Source organism: Rattus rattus, chromosome 10 (genome assembly GCF_011064425.1).
Source record: "Rattus rattus isolate New Zealand chromosome 10, Rrattus_CSIRO_v1, whole genome shotgun sequence".
In the NCBI taxonomy this organism is placed as follows: Eukaryota; Metazoa; Chordata; class Mammalia; order Rodentia; family Muridae; genus Rattus; species Rattus rattus.
In genome coordinates, this window is record NC_046163.1 from 30,211,557 (window position 1) to 30,233,957 (window position 22,401).

General features: G+C 39.6%; 1 protein-coding gene across 1 annotated transcript in view; it reads right to left on the reverse strand.

Annotated features, from left to right (window-relative positions):
• Hmcn1 (hemicentin 1) overlaps positions 1–22,401 on the reverse strand; it is a 442,192-nt gene that overhangs the window by 205,090 nt on the left and 214,701 nt on the right. Inside the window, 7 exon segments of the mRNA XM_032915428.1 lie at positions 1,093–1,220; positions 2,368–2,463; positions 4,181–4,375; positions 11,520–11,678; positions 16,477–16,590; positions 18,671–18,798; positions 20,292–20,433. Coding sequence (XP_032771319.1) covers positions 1,093–1,220; positions 2,368–2,463; positions 4,181–4,375; positions 11,520–11,678; positions 16,477–16,590; positions 18,671–18,798; positions 20,292–20,433 — 962 coding nt within the window.

Below are 22,401 nucleotides of genomic sequence, written 5' to 3' on the forward strand. Positions count from 1 at the left end.
AGCCTTATTTATAATAACCAGAAGCTGGAAAGAACAAAGATGTCCTTCAACAGAGGAATGGATACCAAAAAATGTGGTACATCTACACAATGGAGTACTACTCAGCTAATAAAAACAATGACCTCATGAAATTCATAGGCAAATGAATGGAACTAGAAAATATCATCCTGAGTGAGGTGACCCTGTCACAAAAGAACACACATGGTATGCACTCACTGATAAGGTGATATTAGCCCAAAGGCTCAATCAAAAGCCCAAAAAATAATTCGCAGACCATACAAAGCTCAAGAAAAAGGAAAACTGAAATGTGGAAGCTTGAGTCCTTCTTAGAAGGGAGAACAAATATTCACAAGAGGAAATTCAGGGACAAAGAGTGGATCAGGGACTGAAGAAAAAGTCATCCACCTGGGGATCCATCCCATATGCAGCCACCAAACCTAGATAATATTGCTGATGCCAAGAAGTGCTTGCTGACTGGAGCCTGAGAGGCCCTGCCAGAGCCCTCCTAATACATTTGAGGATGCTCACAGCCATCCATTTGGATTGAGCATAGTTGCCCAATGGAGGAGTTAGAGAAAGGACTGAGGGAGCTGAGGGGTTTGCAACCCCATAGGAAGAACAACAACATCAACCAACCAGACCCCCCAGACTTCCCAGGAACTAAACCACCAACCAATGAGTACTCGTGGAGCGACCTGTGACTCCAGCCACATATGAAGCAGAGGATGGCATTGTCAGGCATCCATAGAAAGAGAAGTCCTTGGCCCTGTGAAGGCTTTTTTCCCCAGTGTAAGGTAATGCCAGGGTGTTGAAGTGGGATGGGTGGATGAGAGTGGGAGCATCAACATAGAAGTAGGGTAAGGGGTGAGGGGGGATCATAGAAGGGGGGGAAGGGATAACATTTTAAATGTAAATACATAAAGTATCCAACAAAAAAGAAAGAAAAAATTAAAAATAAATATTTTTAAAAGAAAAGCTTTGTTACCTAACAAAACATGCTTATAAGTTTATCAAATCGAGCTTTCAGCATTTGTGATGTAAAGCATTCTTAAGAAAAGGTAAGTAAGGAGGCATATATTAAAACATTATTACCATGGCTGAGTTCTTCATCCACCGCCGTTCTGGAATGGGATTTCCAGCCAACAGAGTACAAGGCAAGGTTAGTGGCTGTCCTTCAATCACACTGGCCTTGGCAGGGCTGATTCCAATAAGTGGGGCAACTACATCAGAGAAAGATCACTCAGCTTCACGAAGGTTGGGAGGAGGATTTTTGTAAAGAAGGATGACTACAAATTACGTTGTTTTCAGGAACAGGACTTTAAAGTAGAATGGAAATAAGCTTGAATGTGGACATCAAGGAAGGAAGGAAGGAAGACTGGTAGGAGGACAGGCGGTCCTGCAGAAATATCAAGAGGAAAACTTCCACAGAACAACAATGTCAGGGTCAGATGCACACAGCATGTACATTAGAACGGAGAGTGTGTGAGGGTGCTTGTGAGTGGAAACCTGAAACTATCAGAACCCACTCTCAGAGAAATAGCCAGAAACAGAGTAGACTAGGGACGGTAGGAATCATCAGGACTCCGTGGGAACAGCACAAGCAAAGTAAGCAGGGGCGAGTTTGCTGAGAGACTAGAGCGAAGAAGTGTGGTTTACCTGTTCTTTCCTAGAAACTGACAAAAACAATATATCACAAATGAGCCCAAATTCCTTAAAAGATATTACCTTAAAATGTAGGTTACAGACAGACAAATGAAGACATACATACAGAAAATAGTGAGATTTACACCAGCATTAATGAGATATAGGCATCGAAGTGCTTAAGGTCACATTTAATGCTGTAACAGTTTGACCTATGAAGTACTGAGAAAAAAATTCCAAAGAGTAATCAGAGGAATAAAATTAAGGATGAGAATAAATGATCAGCTTCACCAGTTGGACATGTCTACCCGGTAAAATATACTGAGGCAATTGGGTTCTCAGAACTTGGAAATAAGTTATATTCTATTTTTACTTTGCAGCTCATAAATATAATCCTCTGTGGGCTAAAGTGACATAAGACAGGCCATCAAAAGCATCATTTGTTCACGTGTGTGTGTGTGTGTGTGTGTGTGTGTGTGTGTGTGTGTGTGTGTGTTTTCACATTTAGGCTTAAACCTACTTAAACTGACCAATAATCAAATAGAAGATGGGGAGGCTTAGGTGCTCCCGAAATCATCTATAGTTCTAACAGTGGATGGAATATGGCTGAGGAACCCAAGACTCGACCTGGCTTTAGAATCAGTGGAAATTGTCACTGTAAAGGACGACATCACCCAAGAGGTCTGAGGTGGAGAACGACGCCCCCAGAAAATTACTTAATCTTACCAAGTCCTGTCACCGTTACTGTTGTCTGCGACTGTATTTTTCCAAACTGGTTTTCTGCTTCACAGATGTACGTTCCTTTATCACTTGCCCATAAATCTGGAAAGAAGGACTCATTTATTCACTCAAGACCGTTATAAAACATTGACAAGGTACCAGGCACAGTGCTGAGATCAGGAACAGAAATCACATAAACGCCTTTTGCACATTCGTGTCTAGGGAAGGAGACAGAGAACTCAGCCATCACAGTGGAGTGAGAAATTCTCTATGACCGATCGATGGTATGTGTAGGAGTTGGAGACTAATGGCAGAGGTAATATCCCAGCTGTAGTTTAGAGGGCAGAAGTGTATGTGGACATAAAGTCTCACCATCACGACTGTGCAGTGTGAGCTCAACAGACGTGACACCAGTGAGCATGCAAGGTGGGACAGAGAAAAGCCTGTCCCACTGTACCCAGAGGACCATTGACCATTGAGGAAAGCCAAGAACAGGAGAGGTTCTAGGAAACAGCACACCCACTGGTTCCCAGTGCCAAAGGATCAGCCTTGAAAACATACATATGGCTAGATATAGCACACAGTCTGAACAGGTCATATCTAGAAATATATGCATGTAATACACACATACACATGCATGTATACACATATGTGCATGTAATAAGGATTAGTTTTTACAAAAGGTCATGAATTTGAAAGAGAAAGGGTAGGAGTTTATGGGAGGGCTCAGACGGTTGGAAAGGGAAGGGAGAAATGTTGTAATTAAATTATATCCTCCAAGATTGTAGAATAATATAAAGAGTAATATATAAAGATGGGCAGAGTGGTCTACTAATAGTGAATTGAAACTCAGAAGCATGACTGGAAGAAAATCAGGTTCTACTTAAAGGGTAGGAAGCTATGTCACCCTTTGTACACGTCTATTCTTTGTGAGGGAGACTGTCCAGTTGCCTAGTAACTAGAAGAATATATTCGCATTTAAGGAATAAGAAGCTAGAGAGAGATGGATGATACGGGGGCAGATTTGTAGAGAAATAAAATCTGGCAAGAATTTTGAAGGCTCCACCAGAACTGTGTAGATTTGACACGTATTTAACCAGGAAAGCCTAATTCTGCTTAAGGAGAAGACATGACTATTCATCCACTTAGAAAAACTCCTAGATGCCGTATTCTGCAAGATGTGGGGTCCTTGGTGAAGCTGTAAGAGCAGGCATGCATGGTGTTGAGACCAAGCACATTCACACACAAAAACACATTTTAAAGCAATTTGCTTTTCTCATCTTTCTTTTTACTGTGTGTTGGCTGTTGATATAATTATGTAGGTAGGACAAATGCATGGAATTGTTTTTCCAAGATTCCGAAGAGCATTTTGGAAGACATGAAATTAACACAAGCATTGGGAATTGTCAGGGTAGGAGGATTAGTCATAAGCTGGACAGCATTGTGAGGAGGCCTGAAGCCTAACGCTTTTATAGTGTTGTTCATGGCTTGTGAGCAACAAGAAAACCAAGATAAGATTTTTAAGTAAGGGAATGATTTTAATTTTATAAGTATTGTAGCCAAGCATGTCCAGTTTAACAGCACAATAGGAATATCCATATTTGTATATAAGATATCCTGGCATAGAGACCGTCAGGAGGCCGAGACAAGAAAATCAAGGGCCCAAAGCCTTTCTGAGCTACCATACTGAGTCTTTGTTTAAAAACAAGAAAAACAAAAAGCAAACTAAGTAAAAAATACATATATTCAAATTTATATACATCAACATAAATGCATGAATTCAACCACATCCTCCCCCACACACATGCTCTATACTTACTTGAAATAAAGAGAGCTCCTGTTCTCAGCTGGCTGATGGAACTAACTGAAAAGGGTCTTGAGAAAACTGGCATGTTGTCCAATCTCCGCCATTTGATCTTTGGTTCTGGATAACCCTGAACATAACAAGGTAATGTCACATTGGAGCCAATTTCCATGGACACATCAGAAGGTTCTTGTATGAAAACCGGAGGTGCTAGAAGAAACAATATAGGAAAATGTCACTGGCAGAGGATGTGGGCATAGTAAGAATAAACCTTATGAAATCATCAACAGATTGAATCTGAAACAAATCATTGTTCATAAAATATTGTAAATTTACCCTATAGCTACTCTCATCTTAACCTATGCCAGGTGTGAAAATTTTTTCTTTATGAATGAACTCTTAAAATTGATACTCATCTTTGCCCTATAGATGTAGGTGATATGAAGATCATCTTAAAGAATTATTATAGATATCTCTTTTCAGTATGAGTATATGTCATAGTACTCAAACCTTAAACAACTCTAAATGAGCTGTTTGTAATGCAATATAATATTTCTGGTATTTTTAAAAACCTTGTTGGCTGGATTTGTAAATGAACTTAATTTGTACCAAAGCCTTTCTTCACTAATCCCTATCAGACATGCTAACAGCATTTATTACTGAAGTGTAAGCCTGTTTGGTAAGGTATTCTTATTCCTTATAGCTCGATGTTTAAGTCAGAGAAACTTAAGTTTGAGAATCAGTCATGTAAGTTAGAATAGCAGAACACATTTGATAAAGAGAGAATAGCAAGTGCTTGGCTTCCTAAGGAGAATTGAGACAGATGAAGAAATCTAGAGATTCCCATCATTCCAGTAACTAGGGAAACTGAGGGGGAAAACCTGGAGATCTAGGATGGGCACACTTAGGAAAACACGGGTCTGCCATATAAGGAGGATGCTGTTGGGAACCGCCCAGGGCTGAGCTCTCAGAAGCTGATGAATACTAATGCTTGAGACTTCAGATAAGGATCAATACCTGGGACTCTATTGGAAGCAGTGTGAGGAACCTACTCATGTAAAGTAGGTATGCTGGAGGTCAAGCAAGTATCCAGGTAACCAAGGGCAACAGCTACCCCTTTTAGAGCCAAGACTTTTGTCAAATAATTTCACTGGTTTCCAGTCTTCAGAAGGACCCCTATCTGGTTTTATAGACGAGGAAACTGAAACGCAGTTGATTTGCTAAATGTCAATGGAGTTGAATGAGGAGGAAAGGATTAGAAGCGAGTTTGCACCCCGGGTTTGTCTCTACATGTTCTAGTAACTATGCCTGGCCATACTGGTGAGCAGTCTCATTTTTAAAGAATGATGTAGACATCACTTCCTTCCTCCTCAACGCACATCTGCAGATTGGATGTACAGCTGTCTTCCACCAGTGCTGCTGTTCTTATTTTAGCCTGGAATAGACTGCCCCTCACCCTGCAGCGTTGTGTCTGTTGTGTCCTATACTACATGGAGCCCGGCCTGTGGGAAGTCAGCAATCATGGCTCTTCTCTGGCAGAGCCAATCTTTCATGTTAAAGGTTGTGTTAGCATCTTCCCTTCGAGTGGAATGTCTGCTGTTGAAATACTAACAACCCTTTAAACAAGTTTCCAAGGGACACCCCTCTCTGTCATCTCTTATTGGGATGGTGACTTCCCTCTTTGAGATTTAAGACAATCCTCTCTACCAGACTCATGAAACTCTCCAAATAAAAACTATTACTTGATTATCTGCATCTTTGCCTTTCCACAGTTTATGTTTACAAATATATATGCATATATATATACAAATATATATACATATACACATATATCCTTTAACAACAGCTAACATATGACATGGTACATTGTATGTGGCTACTGGATACTATGAGTGAATTATTGAGTTATCATAAAAAGCTAAGGTAACAATTCAAACTTGTGTATATGTGTACGAATGTGGTAGAGACACCTTGCCCCAGTACATTTGAACTTGCACTTTCAAAAGAAACAAGACAATTTCAAAAACCTTCGTACAAAATTTAAGATAAAAACAATTGAAAAAGATGCTTTGAGAAGGGAATGTTTTACCTCTGTTTAGATAAGTTTTTCTTAATTTATATACATAAGAATTCAACTTGTAAAAATGAGCAGTAGACAGATTTTAAATATAGTTCATAAAGCAACACATTTCTTGCTTGTTATTTCGTTTCTACAACTCAATTACTTCTTTCTAGAGTGAATGTAGCCAATCTAAAACATGAAGCTTGATGGGGCATGTGATAACTCAGGAGTTAGAGAGATCCCTGTGAGTTTAAGATCAGCCTGTTCTAATAGTCTCAGGCAAGACAGAGTTACAGAGTAAGAACCGGTGGTGGTGGTGGTGGTGGTGGTGGTGGTGGTGGTGGTGGTGGTGGTGATGATGATGATGATGATATTCTAAAATATAAATATTTTCCTGAAAAGGGGGAAGCTAAGTCTAAAAGTCTCAAACTGTGCTAGGCTTAGGTCTTGGGCAGAGGAATGTAGCAATGGGCAAAAAAAAAAAAAAAATTTAAAAACAGTAAACGGTTTTAAAGAAGACTTGGTTATGATGGTTATAAAATTCACTAACTCCAGGGAAGGGAAATCTCCTTTTTATTGAAATGTCCCATTATAATTATCAATGAAAAGTGATACACTAGCATGTTCAAAAGTAATGGAGAAAAAGAATCTGGATTCATAGCCAAAGAGCAAACTCAAGTTACACCCAGAAAGCTAATCAAGATGGGAGAAATCATGCATTGCAAGCAGATTCTAGAACAGCATCAGGCACCAGTCATCAGATCAGGGAACATCCAAGCTGGGTCTCAAAACAAGAGGCAAATGAGAAGACCAGGCCTGAGAGAGCAGCCAAAACAACGTCCACCACAAACAAACTTCCAAACTGAAGCAGCTCTTAGCAGAGCCAGGAAGACTTAAATACTTCCTCCTCCTGACAGTGGCCAACACAGCTTCCAAGTGAGGTTCTTTTGTGTGTGTTGGGGGGCGGGGGTGAGCAGAGTGAGTCCTGAATAGCTTACCGGAACAGGAAACCAGAAGAACAGTGTTGAGTGGTTGTCAGTACACAGTGACAGTTTTGTTTTTTGGTTTGTTTGTTTGTTTGTTTTCGTTTTAGAAGAGCATGTGTGACTTAGACGGGGTAAAAGCCCACAAAGTAATTTCAAGGGGCAGTTCCACTATTAATTAGTCTGTGACCTTGGGAAAGTCACTTCACCCCTCTCCCCAGTTTTAATTTCTCTGAGAACAAAAAGGAATAGTAGTATGTCATACTTTAAGTAAAAAAGAGATGATCTTTACTAATCATAGAATTCTACCTCAATACTAATTTTATTAAATATGGAAATTATAGTGAATTTATTAAGGCTCAATGCTCCTAAAGAGTAACAAAAACTAATGATGTTTGCATTTAATTTAACTACTGCTGCTGCAGTCTCTTAAGATAATGTTTGATCCCTGGTGATCTCCTAAGCATCTGTGTGGCACATTGAGATTTGCATGGGCCAACCCTACAGTGCAGTCTGCTGTCTTCTCAGATAACTATGGCACTGCAAACTCGCATCTTTAAAAAAAATACAAAAGTTATAAACATATTTGCCATCTTGTTCTAAACACTATTCTGAGTTATTTTCCTTGCCCCCAACACAGTTAAATATATATTCCCTCTGTGGTAACTCTTGCATTATGTCAGTCTGAGATTTTCTTCCCTAAAATGACTAGACACATTGCTTTGGCTCCACCAAACCACAAAACACAAAACCGCAGTGTAAGACTCAAACCCTGTGTGGTGTGGAATGCTTAAAAAAAAATCCTGCCAGGCCAACTTTTTGTTTGATGTTTCCAATCCTCTCTTCTTCCAAATGACTTCACAATTCACTGCCCCCCTTACAAGGGATGAAAAGCATTGGTAACTTTCCCTGTTGACCTGAAATGTTCATAACTTAAAGCCATGGTAATGAGAAACAGAGAAAATGATGCTCGCTACAAGAAGCTCAAACTCAAGAATAATATCAAACAGCCCCTTTGTTAATTTTTTTGATCTAGTATTACTGCTATGAGGTAACAGGCCCCAAAAACAATCTAAAAGCCCAAATAGCTACATGACATGGATAAAATCATGCTTTTGTTTCAATGTTACAAGCAACTCAGAAATATGCCCAATATTTTTGGAACCCAAATGAATAATTTTATTCACTACTAAGCTTAGTACTTAACTTGTCCCAAGCCCTTCCTAAAAAAAATATCCAAATTGAAATAATTAATTTCATATTAAAAGACCAAAATCTAATCTTGAATACTGTATCACTTTATGTATGCCTTCAATATGAACTTTGAGACTCAAAGGAAGAAAATAACCACTACATACATGAAGATACAGGTTGCATTTATCAGCCCCACAGGTAATAATTAACATGCCTAGTGTATGTAAGGGATAATATCTCATTTTATCTTTTCAGTTCACCTGTAAATTATATATATATATGCATATATATATTCTTATATATATAAAATAAGGAAAGTCGGGGAGACAACCCATTTTCTCTCAAGTGCCTATATTCTTAACCACTATATTAATTCTGGAAAAAGTTTCAGCCATAATGTGTTTTCTTTTAAACCTCATAATAAAAATCGCAGTCATGTGTACAATTGTGGTTTGCCGTAGAGATGCCATCATGTGTAACTGTGGTTCCCTGTGGGCAGTTCAGTCTAAACGAACCGTATGTGATGCTCCCAGAGTGACATAATGAAGAATATAGGTAGGTTAAGGTACAAGAAAAGAACAAAGGTCATGGTGCCAACTTCAATATTAAGCTATCTCCCAACCGTTAGCAGTGGTCAAAGTCACAGAAATCAGATGACTCGTTTCTGTCAATGGTTCATTCAGAGTAATTACTAGGATCAAATATAGATACTTATTGCATTAGATGAGCCATGAACCGTAAGGATTTTGAACTCGAAGTTCAGCTACTATTATAGAATGAAGTATAGATAGAAATATTAGTTGGACAGTTTCTGAGTCCGGCAATTAGAGCTAGTTCTAACGGTCAAGTTAAGTGCATTTTCAATCACTTGGATGTGTCTATGAGGATGTGTCAGAGGTTTAATGGAGGATGTAAGACCCACCCTGGATACACATGGCTCTGAGGATTGAGGTCTCAGACTGAGTAATAAAGGGCCAAGCAAGCTGAGTACCAGTACCCCTCTGTCACCACAAGCAAGCTGAGTACCAGTACCCCTCTGTCACCACAAGCAAGCTGAGTACCAGTACCCCTCTGTCACCACTTCCTAGCCACAATCTGAGATCATCCACCTGTGCTCCTTCTGCTATGTTTCTTCTGCTATGATAGACTATGTATGCTCCCACTGGAAGCTAAATGACCTCCTACTTTAAGATGGTTTCATTCTAGTATTTTGTCATAGTAATGAGAAAAGTCACTAACATATCACCATGAGACATCACAAAGAGATATCTTTTATATCTAGCTTTTATATGGAGCATGGCTGGACAGTAGAAAGAATTTAGAAAATGCAGAAACCAAAAGGAAAAAATTAAGAAGCCAACAGTCTGTAAGCCAAGAAGTATGTATGCGATTCTCAGACTTTCTAAAATCTCAAAGTGGGTCTGTGCCAAGGCCATTTGTCTGTCCCTGTAGAGCCAGAACATGCCAAAGAATGTTGTGTAAACATAAAATATCTCTGTGGGAATCAGCGAGAAACAGAACAGAAGGTGCTAGGAATTGAAATTTTACCCTTGTTGTGTTTCTTAAAAACAAGAATTCTGGATCTAATGAGCCTGCTTACTTGAAAATCTTACATTTCCAAAATCATTAATGTATTTGAAAGACATCCAGAAGAATCATAGATGTCCCCCTCCACCCAACAATCCCAAACTCGGTTTTTATCTTAACAATAACAGAGTTCACTAAAACACTACTCTGGACATCTTGCAGCACACTGGACAGAGTCTATAGTAATCTTTGTGCCACTTCCAACATTCTATATTAAACTTTCAGGTCATATTCAGCAAGACTGAATAGTGTTCAACAGACAGCCAAGGGCAAGGGACCAGAATCATAACAGGTCCCAGGGAGGGAAAAATTTGTTTCCATGAAACAAAATATCAAGCACACAGGGCCATAATTTTCACTTAAAGGCTTAAGATAATAGAACTGAAATGGTTTGTAAAAGATTCATTTTCCTCACTCATGTTTTAAAAATTAATCAATTTGAGCATGACAAAAAAAATTGTACATAACATACAGAAAACACAATTTAGTGACATTACATACTTTACAAGTTTAAAGAAATGTAAATATTTAATTATCAGTTAAAATTAAGCTGCCACATTCTTTTCCATGAAAAACAAGTTCTGCTTTATTTCTAGTTTTACAATACTGTGGGCAGAATTTTTTGCTTTGTTTTGTTTTGTTTTGCATTATTTTCTAAGGAGACATGAAGTAGAGTGAGACCCAACTTTCCTGAGAACACAAATGCAGTTGTCACTCACACTGCATCTTCCATGGTGACTGGACTCACTCGTAGTAATTACTTTAGTTCATACACTGGGAAGTGGCTTTTAGTAGATTTTTGAAACTACAACAAAAGCATAGTGTGTTACCTTTTCTGCCATCAACACCTCTGGATGATGGTCTAGGGCCAAACTCTATTTTCTGACCTCCAGAGAGTTAATGGTTGGGAGTCTGATGGCCCAATGGATGGCTACTGACAGGAAAATGGCCCTAGATGACACATCAGTGTCACCTACAGTCTCTGAGGTCGGATAACTCACAAATACCCAGGTCCTGCCCCTCCCAAGCTCTGCAGCCCTATGAAGCCTTCAGCTTCTATAAGCTTAGTGTGCTTAAGTTTGTGGTAGACATAGTCAGAGCATCTCCTTTTGTGTGTGCGGGGGAGGAGGTGTTTGAGAATGTAATACAGCAGTTCTCAACCTGTGGGTCAGGACCATTGGAAAACACATATTTCTGAGACACCACTCGGTAGCCAAATTACAGGTATGAAGTAGCAACAAAAAAATAATTTTATGATTGGGTGTCACCACAAATGAGGAACTGTATTAATACTTGAATAAGGGTCACAGCCTTAGGAAGGTTGAGAACCACTGGTTTAATAGGATAAACCATGCGACATTCTTGTCACACTGAAAGTTCCTAGGAATTGCTAGCCATGGCTAGGAAGTTGGTCACCTGAAATGCCCATGCTATATTTGCCATTCTGACGAATATTTCTGCCAAACTGTTTCACAAACTTTTTCCTAGTTCCAGAAAAAGAACGTGACCAGTGGACATGAACGCTTACAGCCTACATCCAGAGTTAGACTGCCTGTGGCCCTTCCAGCGTCATTCACGGCTACACAGGTATAATCGCCAGCATCCAGATCTTGTGTTTCTTGAATCTTCAAAAGACCCATGAGAGGGTCAATACTGAGGAACGTTGAAGGCCTCAGCTCGAGATCTCCTAAGACAAAACAAGAGAAAGAACTTTAAACACTTAAAAAATTTACATGACTTATTCTGCCATTGATGGAATTTTGAAACTTCTGAATAAGGACGGTTGCGATGTTTCAAATTTCAGTTGTGTCTTGCACAACACAGATGCTTTACTTGATATGGTCTAAAAATCTGATGGACGGTAAACATCCGCATCTCCCATCTCTCTGTATCCAATAAGAATGAGAGCTCTTGGAAGCTGTGGGGAAAGCGGGACAGGCTGGACACTAGAACAGTGTGACTTTGGTGAGTAAACGGGGAGCCGGAAAGGGGATAGATGAAGAGAGACTTCTACTCTCTTTGTGGCATCTGCCATTTCAGTGACCCTGGAAATGCCTGAGACATCACAGGTATTAGCTTAGTGAGTGATGGGGCTCTTCATTGCATGGAGTCAGTTCTAGTTTGTCTTGTGAGAAGTCTAAACTGGCTGAGAAATGAATGTGAATGGCTAGAGAAGAGGGCTGCTTGGAAAGAGACGGGGAAAGCTTGCTGGGAAGGTAGAGTGGCTATTTTATATTAGTCTTTTAGTTTAACTCAACTAAAATCTCATTCAGGAAAATTTTGATTTTGGAGGAAGCAGGTAAGGATTTCAGGGAAAGGGCAGGGTAGACCACAAAAGACTAGTTACATCTGGATTGCCTCCCGAGACTGTAAGTCCCAACAGAGCCTCTGATCCTCCAAGGACCACTTATTACTGAAGGAGATAACACTTCAAATAGTCATGAGGAAGACTTTGCTTGCATCTCCTGCGCTCTCCTCTCAAAAGTTCTCCCAGTCAGAAGATGAAATTAACTACAATGACCAGCAGATTAAAAAAGCACACAGCATGGTCTGTGCAATTCCATTTCATACATTTTTTTCATTTGCTGTATGAAGAATGATAGAAAGTTATTATGGGATTTTTTTAGAGTCCCCCAAGGAGTTTGACATTCCTAGCTCTTAAGAGTTTAGTGACATTGACCCCAAATCTGAAAGGTACTTTCTAAAGGTGTCACATTTTACATTTTACACAGAGTACATCAGTCATGTACCCTGGAACTGAAGATCACATGTGCAACTACTTGCTTCAAATAGGCAAAAAAAAAAAAGAAAGAAAGAAAGAAAGAAAGAAAGGAAGAAAGAAAGAAAGAAAAGAAAAGAAAAAAGAGAGAAAAAAAAAGAAAAAACCTGAGTGCTAGTAGCTCTCTAAGAGAACACTGCGAACAGGAACAACCAATGAGATTAAGCAACATGCAGACAACTGTCTTGTTAATAGAATTTTCCAAAGAAAGGATGTTAAAGGATCTCTAAATTTGAAAAAAAAAATCCGTAAGTAAGCAAGTGTCGATGCCCCAAACAGTACTTTCCCATATTCCAGTGTCAAAGCGGGCACAACCTCACGTTTGACACTGCATACTCCACTCCCAAATGAGACAGGCAGGAAAAGCTCTGTCTAAGCACTTCCGGGAAGTTTAATAAACAAGAGCAGATGATGCTGACATAACTTTCCCTCCGAACACAGGAGGACACAGGGTGACCTCAGTGTCCCTCAAGCTGTAGGACGTTTGCACTAAGACGCCTTTTGAATTTTGAAATTTACATCTCACTTTTAGCTCTCTACTGTACGGTGTATCTGTGTCAGAAGATTTGCTAGTAGCTTTTGTTCCGAATCGAAAGGTCGAAGGAACAGTAGTCACAAACCACAGTAGGAACTGGAAAGCACACGTTCAGTCGAGTTTGTATTTTGAGCACATTTTGATAGTCTTCTTTTCCTTATTCCTAATGAAAATTATTCATCAAATTACTGAGAAGCCAGAGAGAGAAGTATAGACCTTCTCAGGTGGCGTTGAGATGGAAATTATTTAGCTTCAGTATGAAAAACAGATAATGAACTTTCTAGATCTGTTGTAGGATTTAATAATCATTACTACTGGGAAAGGTCTTCACATTTCCATCATGTGACTCAACTCTGGACTCTGTGGATTTAAAGTTTAACACTAGAGCTTTTCAAATAGTCGATGGTAATTAACTTGCTATCAGAAAGGTTGCCTCAAGAGCCGTCTAGCATCCTCTTAAAAATGACTGAGGATGTGTTTAATCCCAGTGCTTCAGGGGCAGAGGCAGGCAGATCTCTCTGAGTTCAGGGCCAGCCTGGCTACAAAGAGGTTTTAAGGACAGCAAAGACCACATGGAGAAACCCGGTCTCAAGAAACCAAAACCAACCAACCAAACAAACAAATAAATAAAAGGACTGAGGATCCCAGCGATTATTTTTATTTGTATGGATTTATATTTATTTGTATTTAATATGTCAGAGATCAAACTGGAAAGTTCAAAAATACAATCATAACTTATTTTATTTAAAACCCGTTATATATTTTTCATAATAAGCATATGTTATAAAAGTAACATTTTCTAAGCCAGAAAATATTTACTGAGAAAAGTGGCATTGTTTTACGTTTTTGTAACTTTCCATGGTGTCCAATAGAAGACGGCTGAGAGCCCACGCTTGCCTCTGCCTTTTCTTGAGTGGCTACCACTCATCATGGAGCCTTCAGACACCCCACTCCTCACTCAGAAGACAAAAAAAGTAAAAAGCCAAAATCTCAGTGCTATTATGAAAATAATAAGCAGCATGTGGATACCTTTAAAGAAGACTAAGGGATTCCCAGACATTTCAAACTACATTTAAGAACCATCAATCTCAATAAATAAATCCAATTTTATATTTTACCACTAATATCCTTCCCCTAAGAATTTAATGGTGTCTCTGATTTTCCCTTAAAACTCCACACTGTTCATTTCTAGCAATTAAAGATCTATACTCTTGGAGGGCACTTTGACTCATAAGATATCTTTTCTCTAATGGATTGAAATATGCATATATGTGTATATATATATATACATATATACATATGTATACACACCACACACATTACACACACACTCACACACACACACACACACACATTTAACACTAATTTAGTTAAACGAAATTGCCTAAGAAAAAGTTATTTTGAGGTTAAGACAGGAATTCTCCTCTACTTCTATGGTCTCTAGGAGATGGTATTTCCTGACCTCCCTATTACACTGGCCCCAGGACACAAGAGCCCACTGGCTTCCAACTCAGTCTACATGAGCAAGGCTTCAGCCTCTAGAATTCTCTAGTCTTCTCTTTACTGACTGATTATGGACTAAATGGCCTGCCCATGACTGGCAGGGTGAGCTGGACAGATACAGAGCTCGGGGCCATGTGTTGTTAATAAACATTGGATTATATCTAACAGTACAATGTTTCAATCTTTCATGTCCATGTGGATTGAAATCTATTGGGATATTATTCATGGAACTCACTGAGATGCAATATTTATGGTGGAGAGAAGAAACACGTAAATTCCAGAATGTTCTACCTGTTGGCTGCATGGTTCCCTAACCTCTCCATAGCTGTTGGAGGGTCAGAGATTGGTGTGAGGACTAAGCTTTTCAGATAAGTACCCTACTTTGCGAACAAGACTTTCCATGTGAATTACACAAGGAGTCACCCATCTCCTTCTGAAGTATAACTGTCATCGTTAATTACCAAGTCACACAAATACTGACTTTCTGTGTCTATTTAACCGTTATCTGAATTTGAAATTATATATTTATTGAGCTGGAAATTCAAGGACTTGAGTATTTCCAATAAGTAAAACTAGTTTATAGTCACTAAAATAAATCTCCCCAAGGAGCAAAACCAGAATATATTTTTTAATTAGTATCAAGGACAAGATACCCATAAAAACCTTTGAGCATTTTGAAAAGCATAGGAATGGCATTATTTCTCAGTTTCTCTCGCTTTTGATTTGTATTCTTTAAAAAAATACTTTTTATATAAAGCCTTTGTCTTTTCACCTCGTGTTCCCTAAGTTTGAACCCAATGTGAATTCATAATTTTGTGATTATGACATCAACCTGTTGCTATGGGAACTTCTATGATTTAACAAACAGAATCATAACAACAGGGCTTTGTGCTACTTAGCATTTTTCATCCGAAGATTAAAAAAGTATTTTGCAAACAGCATCTCAATAATCCTAGCAACCTCCCTTGTAGAACATCTACAGCATTTGCTTTGCTCTCATCATCAAGAGCTGAGAGGGAAGCAGAAGCCGGGCTTTGTAAACAGACGCCGACTGTCAGCATCTGTGTTTGGTCCAGCCTCACTAAGACCCAATGGAGCATTGCTGGGTTGGTGTTACAGAATCGCAGGTCCTATCTATACATTAAAATGTGGATGTCAATTCTATAACTGATGGGGGGGAGTATATTGAAACTGACCACGACATAGGCTCATCTGTTATTTCCTGCGAGCCTCCTCGTGTCTCTGCAGCCGAGCAGCTTACAGGAGGCATCCCTCAGCATCTCACATTTTAAGAGCGTGAACACTCATCTCTAAGAAAACTGAACTAGAACCAGGGAAACTATTTTAAACGTCCACTTGAATATTCTTGGACAGTTTTCTACAGGAAACAGTCCTAAACTAACAGAGAGAATGTTCAGCTGGGTTAGCGAGGCAGACTTCTCCCGCTTTGATTTCACAGTCCCGTAATCCGTACCAGATGTCAAATCCTGAAATTCAGAGTTCAGAATTTTTGAACTATTGTCTCCAGTGAGATCATAAACACATTTTATAGGCCTGCTAAGTCACACACCAAAACAAATTTTTTAACGAATCTTTTATTTTTCTTTTCCAGAAGAAAGAAAACAAGCAAAAGGAACCAAACATGAACATACTTAAGAAATAATGTACCTTTGAACCACTTTACTTGAGGTGGGGGAATCCCAGAGGTTTTACATTCCATAACTGTTGTATCCCCAAGGGCCACCAAGAGCTCGCTCTGAACTACCACCAACTTTGGGGCTTCTGAAAAACACAAAGATCCAAGCAGTCAAGGTGTATGTGGACTCTGTTTGTTTGCTGAATGAATCAATGAACATTACAGACCAGTACTATGTCCCTGCTTACATTTATAAGCAGAGAGACACTCTCATACTCTGTGTGCACAGGTGTGTAAGAGGAATGTTGAGGCCAAAACAAGGATGTTAGACAAAAATAATGACAAAAGCAGAAAATAATTATGAGGTTCTTTTACACAACCTCAAAGGAAACAGAGGTACAAAGTATAGGGGCCTAATTACCAGCTCTCACAGAGGTCTGCTAGGAGAATGGGCTCAGACAAATAGACCCTACAGCCTAAACACTAAACGAAGAGAAGAGAGGCGTGATGAAAATAAAATTGGAATTGAAAGAGGGCTAGAGTTAAGATTGTCAGCTAATTCAATCGCAGACAGATTACAATCGTCTTTTGTAGACTGTATCCTGTAAGTAATTGCCTTCCGCCATTTTTTCTGCTTTCTCCTGTCGTGCTAAATATGGGCGCCCATTCTGATAATGAAGTTATATCCTTTTGTTTGTGGTCTGTGTTTTTCCTACTGCTTTTTGCTTTACCCCGGGCTTTACTTGCTCACACACATTCTCTTCCCTAAACGGTTCAAGACCTTCCTAACTTCATCCGAGGTGGTTTTAAGCAACCTCGAAAGGCTTCCCTGCTTTTAAAGCCCTGCTGCCTTCCCTTTGAAGAGTTTGCCTTTCAAAGCCAGTGAACTGTTGCCCTTTCCAACTTCACCTAAAGTACACGTGCAGGCTTATCACCTCGTACAGAGCTCCACTTGGGAGCGCAAGACACAGCTCTCTTTCATTCATTGTCCTGACTTGGCTTTTGACCATCTTCCCCAAACTTTCCTTTGCCACAGTGGCTCGTCAAATTCCGCTCATTCTTTCAGACTTAACTTAAATCCTCTCTCCTTTGGGAATTCTGACATTCTTCAGTCGGACTCCATCTTTCCTCTGCCGACACCCACCCCACCTCGAAGCCGCACTGTACTTGTTAGTCCTTTGCTTTATAGCTTTGTATATCCACCCCCATTTTGTGAGCCTTTAAAAAGTGAAGGACTAGTGTGGCATGGATTTTAATTGTTTTTGTTTTATGCTCAGTCTCCAGCAGAGAGTTTGGCACGGTCTGGGGTGTTGCACAGCAAAGAAACATGCTGGATATTTTGGCTTCTCTGTGAGTAACGTGAAATTTACTTCCGCTGTACAGAATCCTGTTTCCATCACTGCATCCACATCTTCCTCCTCTGCTACCTCTCTATCTGTTTTCCGTGGACACTTTTAATCCAGTCATTTTTTAAAATCTGAGCCCACATTCCCTTAACTAATTACTCCCTATGTACCTGTCTTGTGGTCACTTTTTTCAGGCTATTAGAACATGATGCCTTTCCATTCCTGTATTATTTTATTCCAAATCATTCTCTATTCTTCTTATGGCTTTTCTACACTTCCCTCCTCGGCGCTGATAGTCTTAATGTGTTACCATGCTGGGAGTCAAGTGGAAATGGGGGAAAAGGTATATTTTTTCCAAATAAAGTTCTCACAATTTGCAACCGAACACTGGGCTCATCATGGTAATTTCAACCACTATTAGGAAGTTCAAATTAAACACAGATATCCCTTGAAATAATAACATTGTACACATCTTGATAACTTGGCTCTAAGTTTGGAAGAGGAAATGGCAGATAAAATATGAAAACAATAAGATACACAATTTGATCATCAGTTGGTAGGTATAAAATAGAAGATGAGGCGAGAAGGGATATAGGAAATTTTATTTTGAAGTTGAAACACTACCGAGAATGAATGACAGTAGGGTATAACTCTATGGATGGTCTAGAACTCTTTCACAAACTGGAAACGGCCTTGATTTCTGCTGGCAAATATTTCCTCACTCACGAACAATCTTTGCTCTAATGAACATGTGGAATTAACTATAAATTACAATACTGGGTACAACTCGTCTCTAACATTACTGATCTGGGAGGGCTTTCCCGCTGCTTACAATAATGTTCACCCCATTCCCATTGCCTCGTGACCTGGGTGTACTCGCCTATGTATCTGAGAGTAGAAGTTTGCTCATCTGTCCCGGCCTCATTGCTTGCCAGGCAACTGTAGGTCCCTGCATCTTTGGGAACTGCATTCTTGATGAATAAAGTGCCTTCTGAGGTCATCCTGTATCTTTAGATTAAAAAAAAAAAAGTAAAATTAATAGTATTGCAATAGTTGTATCGTGTTATAGTATCAAGACACTGTAGATCCCTCTTCATATATTTTAGAATTATTGTTTTATGTTCACTTCAAGCATCACTAAGAGCATCATCTGATAAGGAAATGTGTAATCATAATATAATTAATAATTAATAATAATGAATAATGAATAATAATAGATACTGTCCTATTTTTGTGCCTAGCTGCTCTAATAAAATACCTTGACAAAAAGCAATAGGGGGGGATAGGACTTATTTGGTATACAATTCCAGGTTATGTTTCACTGCCACGGGGAATACAGGTAGGAAATAGAAGTCGCTTTTCCCATCACAACCACAGTCAAAAGCACAGAGATTGAATGATGAATGCCTCTTGCTTTGTTTATTTATTAACTGACAGCTCTGGACCCAGCCTATGAAATGGTATGGCCTGCATTCAGAGTGGGTCTTCCTACTACAATTAACTCTGGTCTGTAAAACCTCTCAGAAGCATACCCACAGACCAACAGGATCTAGCCAATCCTCCATGGAGACTCCCCTCAGCTGATTCTAGATTGTGTTGAGTTGACAAAACTATCAAGGATCTCATGGATCCAGATACGGCCTTATGTCAGAGACTGCTATAGGGGCTTTCTATTTAATAAAGCTTTCAATCTTCCCAATGACCAAGTGACCAGATAATGCGTCTTTGTTTTACAAATGTGTAGAGAGGTCACAACACTCGGTCAAAATCCGTCAGTAAATTCAAGTACTGGATTCTATGGTAAGCTACTCAAGAAAGGGTCCATCAACATGAAAACCTGGGAGAAGCAATGCCTGATATCACCCACAGAATCCGTGATGACTCTGAGAATGGAATCTGGCTCAGCTTGCTAGAGCAAATCTAAGCCTCTGCCTCAGGCCAAACCAGGAACTTGGAAGCCTGATGGCCAGAAGCTTTGATGCTTGTGATCTATGTATCTATCAGTTTTAAAGCTTGCAGTAGCATAAAGGACTCCTTAATGCGCTATAGCAACAAGCGGAAGCAGTTATCAAGACTCTCTGCAGCCCGTGATAGAACTTCCTTTATGGCCTCCCTCCAGTTTTCCCTCTCTTCCTCTTTCTCAACTAAATCCATGACAGTGCCTTACATAGACTGATTATCACTACATAATATTTCCTCCAGATACAGTGTATTATCCCATTCCACTTAAGATAAAATATAACAAGTCATGGTGCCATGCTTACAACTCAAAAGATGGTAGGCTATTTGATCTTAGCTGTTGAAATTGAGGATTAATAACCTCAAACGTTTTAAAGTTGCCATTTATATTTTTGAGATTTCCTAGCCTGTTTAGAAAGTGTTTAGAAGTCAAAGGTTTTCAAGTTTTAAATACTAAGGGTTGGGTCTGATGAACTTGCTCCCAAAATTTCATCAACCTTTCTCATTCAGTAGAAAGAAAGAAGATGATACAAACCCAGTACCTGTGTGAACCCAGGATAAACATCTCATTAATGGTCCAGACAATCTTTGGTTTGGGATACCCTGTTGCAGAGCACATGATGGAGACCTCAGACCCTCCTGTGAAAGACTGATTCCTGGGCATCACGGTGACTTTGGGTTTTTCTGTAAATAAAATAGAAGTTTGATGATGAGATGCTCATTTATATTGGCATGAGGAGATGTAAGTGTTGATCAGAAGTCACTTAAGCTCCCATAATCTACACTTTATTATTGGGAGGTGACCCCTACCACAGCCCAATCACAGGTCTGGCATTATAGGCAAAAGAACGAGACCAAAGGAAATAAAGGCCAGAGAAGTCAACTTCCCTTGGAAAGCAAGAGAACTTGACCCTCAGGCCATGTTTCTGTCTCCACAAGTCACCATGAGCTGTGCTGCTATCTTCTCCCACATCTAGGCTCTGTCTGTTATTCTGAAACTTCCCATTAACCTTCTTTGCAACCAATGACCTCAAGTGGAGCCCTCAGGTCTTTTCAAACATCAAAAGGTTTGGAGACACAACTTGTTCTGGTTATGCTGTCTGCTTTGTTCGAACTCATATGTTTTTTCGATCTATTAATTATATTTCTGTTGAAATCACACCACGTCTTTCAGGCTATGCATCTCCCATTGTTTACATAGCATTTAACATTGCAAGGGGTTGGATCTAAAAAATACTTAAACGGTTGATGGAATACAAACCATTCTTCAGTCATAATAACTGCCAGCCCCTCTTAAGAGCTCATATGACTCATACATGCAGAACCACAAGACCTCAAGATAACAAGAAATGACAATGATTCAAATTATCTAATGCTTTCCATTTGGATGGACTTTTGAAAAATGGAACTTGAAACCTGCAATTTGCTGTCAAAATATAACTGGGATGTTGACACGGCTCCTCTGCTGTCACCTGCTTTCTATGTCTGCTGGTTAGGCAGTAAGAAGTCACCCCCAAAGAAGGTGCTATCAAAGAAATAGTAAACAATTCTTTGGGGGAAACCCTCCAGTTTAGATGCAGTAAAAGGAAACAAACGTTCATCCACAGGGCTTGAAATGGGAGGATGCCATCAGTCCTATGAGAAACAAGTCAATTCAGTTGGGGTTTGCTTCTGTTGTTGCTCAGGGTTCTGTACACAAACCCAGAACTACGCCACAGTTACATTTATGAACTGAGTGGCTTTCTATCTCCACATTCTATTTCATTGGCTCTTTTTTTACAATAAAATTGAGCAATTCACTTAACAGCCTAGACTTGGATATGCTTTTGGTGTTGTCCCTGCTGCGAGTTAGTGGGCAAGTTGTAGCTTACATTCACTAAGAGAAATTATTCTCCCGAAGCCTTACTCACTGGTGGGAGTTAGCAGTGAAGCTGCTACACAAACAAAGAAGCTAATGAGTGCTTAATTGCTAGCAGCTTACAGTCACCCTCCTCTTTTTTTCTTTTTCCTATTTCCATTGCAGTTTTCGAATTAGGATCTAGTCTTTGAAGTCAAACGTTTGAAGGCTTTTCCCAGCCTGTGGACTTGGTTGATAGCTGCATGAGGGCTAAAGAGATGCATGAGGTCAAAGGCAGACTGGCCACAGCCAGTAAGTTCATATTCTGATTCCATCTGGACTCCATCAGTTTTGGAAGGTTGAAGGGCTATACATGGTATAGGGGTGTCACTGACAATCTTTGGCAGGGGTTGAGAAAGAGGGAGCAATTCCTTTCTATTCTTCCATCTTTCCCTCCTTCCTTCCTTCCTTCTTTCCTTCCTTCCTTCCTTCTTTCCTTCCTTCCTTTCCTTTTTTTTTTGCAATTCATTGGGTATTCACATCTATTCAGTCCCACTTTTCTAAATTCAATATTTCTCATGGCTACCTCATGTTAACACAGGACTGCTGCAAAGCTTCAGGCTCCTCTCAAGATTTTTGTCTAAACTTGGTGCCTTGCAATGAAGTCTGCCAGAACTGGCCTGGCATGTATCCCAGCAAGAATCCCACTGGTAGGCTCTGTGGTTCAGATATCAAAGTAAAAATAAATGTCAGTTACTCAAACCAGGATGCAGAAAGTGAAGAGGTTATTGAGCAAATAAAGGCTGGATGTAGGG